Source organism: Protopterus annectens, chromosome 1.part1, assembly GCF_019279795.1.
Source record: "Protopterus annectens isolate FY-2018-M chromosome 1.part1, PAN1.0, whole genome shotgun sequence".
In the NCBI taxonomy this organism is placed as follows: domain Eukaryota; kingdom Metazoa; phylum Chordata; order Ceratodontiformes; family Protopteridae; genus Protopterus; species Protopterus annectens.
Window position 1 is genome coordinate 817,573,113 of NC_056726.1, and position 3,228 is coordinate 817,576,340.

At 41.9% G+C, this 3,228-nt stretch overlaps 1 protein-coding gene across 1 annotated transcript in view; it reads right to left on the bottom strand.

Moving 5' to 3' along the window:
• The window catches only part of GTF2A1 (general transcription factor IIA subunit 1), a 402,278-nt gene extending 400,370 nt beyond the window's left edge, over positions 1 to 1,908 (bottom strand). The window contains exon 1 of the mRNA XM_044078441.1: positions 1,716 to 1,908. Coding sequence (XP_043934376.1) covers positions 1,716 to 1,890 — 175 coding nt within the window. The 5' untranslated portion in view covers positions 1,891 to 1,908. The remainder of the gene's footprint in view (positions 1 to 1,715) is intronic.
• Positions 1,909 to 3,228: the final 1,320 nt, after the last annotated feature.

The window sequence follows — 3,228 nt, forward strand, 5'->3', positions numbered from 1 at the left end:
AGGGGGACAGACATCCCCTGAGGAGGCTTCAAAGCCATTGAAAGCATTAAAATAGATACCAAGTAAAATCCTGCCACTCGTGCTGGGGATCTTTAACAGGTGAGAAATGTTTAGTTTTCTGCTTTTCTTTCCGCAGAACTTCTGCCCTAAGAACCCTAGGAGGTTCAGACCCTTGCCACAATATTCAATAATGATAGTAGGTATTTCCTCCCTTACTAAAATTTGAGGTATCCCACGCAGTCCCTTGGATATCATCAGCCAAAGTTCCCAGTCAACATCAGGTGCAGATGTTGTAAAAGCCTCTGAGTGGATGTCTAAGAATTCAAATCCATGCCAGCCTCTGACAGGATCGTGGCATAGGAATCAGAGGCAAGCACCGGATGGTCTTCAAGGCTTTAGACAGCCTCTAGAGAAATGTCTGGGGGAGCCTGGACAGCAATCTGATCAGGCCTAATCTTTTTGGCAGTCTTCTTGGCAGACAGCTGGCCCTTGGGACAGGAGGCTTCTGCCACACACCTTGAGCAGACAGCTAAAGTCTCTTGGTTCTAAAGACAGATGGACAAGGAGGATAAAGTGCTACACAGGGTCATAGGCACAGACGCTTGGCAAATAGGGCTTGCGTATGGTTGCGGAAAGCACCCAAGCAAAAGACACTAGCTGTGAGGGCCTTTATGGGGGAAAGCTGCCTGCCAACACTGACATTTTCCCTTTCCTGGGTGACAAACACACATACCAGACAATACAGAAAAAGGAGAAGACCCTAAAAGGAAACTTGTCTAAATGTGGCAAGATAACCAGCTCAGCAGAAGGCACTTGCAGATGTTTGATAATGACTTTTGCCCTGGCGGCAAAGTATTTTGAGTGTTTGCATCTGTACAGCACCTTTATGATCTATGCTTTACATAGGGGAGCATTCGTTTGATGTACAGCACCTATGAGATCTAAGAACTTGGTATACTTGCCAGACATTGAGCTATCCTTGGCTGGAGACCCTTTATGTAAATACTGCATCAGTGATACAGAATGCCGTTTAAGTATATACATCTGCTATTCTATTCTGTCAGTTGGATCACAGACCGAAGTAACACATCTAAAATGTTGACAGCACAATATAGCTCTGCAACTAACTTGGACAAACTGCATAGAAAGTACGACTTTCTTCCTCACAGGACTCGTGAGTTCTGCTGGGTCAGGCATCTCAAACTTTTCTAATAATCTGTGAGCTGATGTGTGACTTGACATCAGTTATGGTAAGAGAAATGTATTTTTATAGCTATACAAATGAGTGCTTATTTACAAATGTACATAAGTAAGAGTGCATATACTTACAGAGACAGGCAGAGGGACAGACAGGCAGAGGGACAGACAGGCAGAGGGACAGACAGGCAGAGGGACAGACAGACAGAGGGACAGACAGACAGAGGGACAGACAGACAGAGGGACAGACAGACAGAGGGACAGACAGACAGAGAGACAGACAGACAGAGAGACAGACAGAGAGACAGACAGAGAGACAGACAGAGAGACAGACAGAGAGACAGACAGAGAGACAGACAGAGCTACATTACGCATCTATATATGCACAAATAAAAAAAATGCACACAAACAAAAGCATACACTTTGCATGTTAGAACACCAGCAGCGTAATTTATCAGCATACTGTTTTGCAGTCAACTCCTGCCATTTCAGTTAAGTGCAAAAGGGTGTTAACTTACCTTGCTGAGTTGATGAGATGAGCACCTGCTGTGACTGCTGTTGTTGTAACGCATGCTGCTGAGGATGTGACTGCTGCGATGGTGCTACATGATGAAGCTGTTGTGGCTGAGCGTGTAGAAGCTGCTGTTGCTGTTGTTCATCTGAATGAAACCCATCTACAGCTTTGGACTGCATCAGCTTGCTTTCCCAAAGCTGCAAGGGGAAGGGAAAAGGAAACACACTGTAATCACTGTTTACCTACAATGTTAAATAAGTAAAGCATATGCATATATGAACAATTTAAATTCAAAATCCTGCCACTACTGCTCAAAAAAGCTGACCCACATGGGTAGTCCAATGACGCTTTTCACTAAACAGATTTCAGCAAGTACTGCTGAAAATAATACATTTTACTGAACTCAATGCTGTGTCAAAACCAGTGGCAATAACTACCAGTAGACGAGTGTGTGCAAAATTCACCCACTTGTACACTTAATTCAGAAATCTTTCTGTGGCAAAAACAGGGATGAATCTTTGACAAAGGGTGAAGTACAAATTCACAGTTTGGGTACAAACAAGTTTCTAATTTAAGTACTTTTAATAGTGCAAGTGTGTAAAATGTACCTTAGGAGAATCATTAAGAACTAAGCCAACAGTGTCATCAGTGTAAAAACAAAAGAAAATTTATCAAACTGCTCCACAAAGCAAACAAGGCCTCATTTACCTGGACTTCTGCCTACAACTGCTTCTGTTAAAATACTGATCAGTCTGACAAATTAATATTCTGGTATTCTCACATTTTGGACAGTTTAGGGCGCAAATGAATTCCTCTAGGAATACATATTTTAAAATACCTTTCATAACTAAACTTGCCACCATTTTTTTCTCCTTCTACTAAGACATGTGCAGCGGTGGCACTGTTGCCTCACAGCAACAGGCTCTCCTGTTCGATTCTCGGCTGGAGCGCCTTCTGAGTGGAGTCTGTATTCCCTCAATGCGGTCGAGTGGCATTTAAAAGACATGCGTAGAATGGGCGTGCCTTTGCTGAAGGTTGGGCATCAAGCTGGCACCTCGGCGACCATAAAAAATCTACTGCCAATCATAAGAGGTCTGGAGTTCCGCTATGGAGACCCTTAAACAGGGAAAAGCCGAAGGACAAAGAACAAACTAAGACAGTGAAAATCTAGGTTTCATTCAACACCAATACAATTTTACACTGCTGACAGAAATTTTCTTGAAAGAGATTGGGAACACTGCAAACATGCAGTAAAGTACAGTTGTGTACACTTACCATAAATGTAGATGTTAGAGTGTATTCACTGTTGCAATAATCACATTTTGTTTATCTGCTTGCAGTAGCCCTCAGTCAGACTGATTAACAAAGTCTTAGGTCCTGCGTTGGTTGCTGTCTCTTCTTGTATGTGTGTGTGTGTGTGTGTGTGTGTGTGTGTGTATATATATATATATATATATATATATATATATATATATATATATATATATATATATATATATATATATATATATATCTAT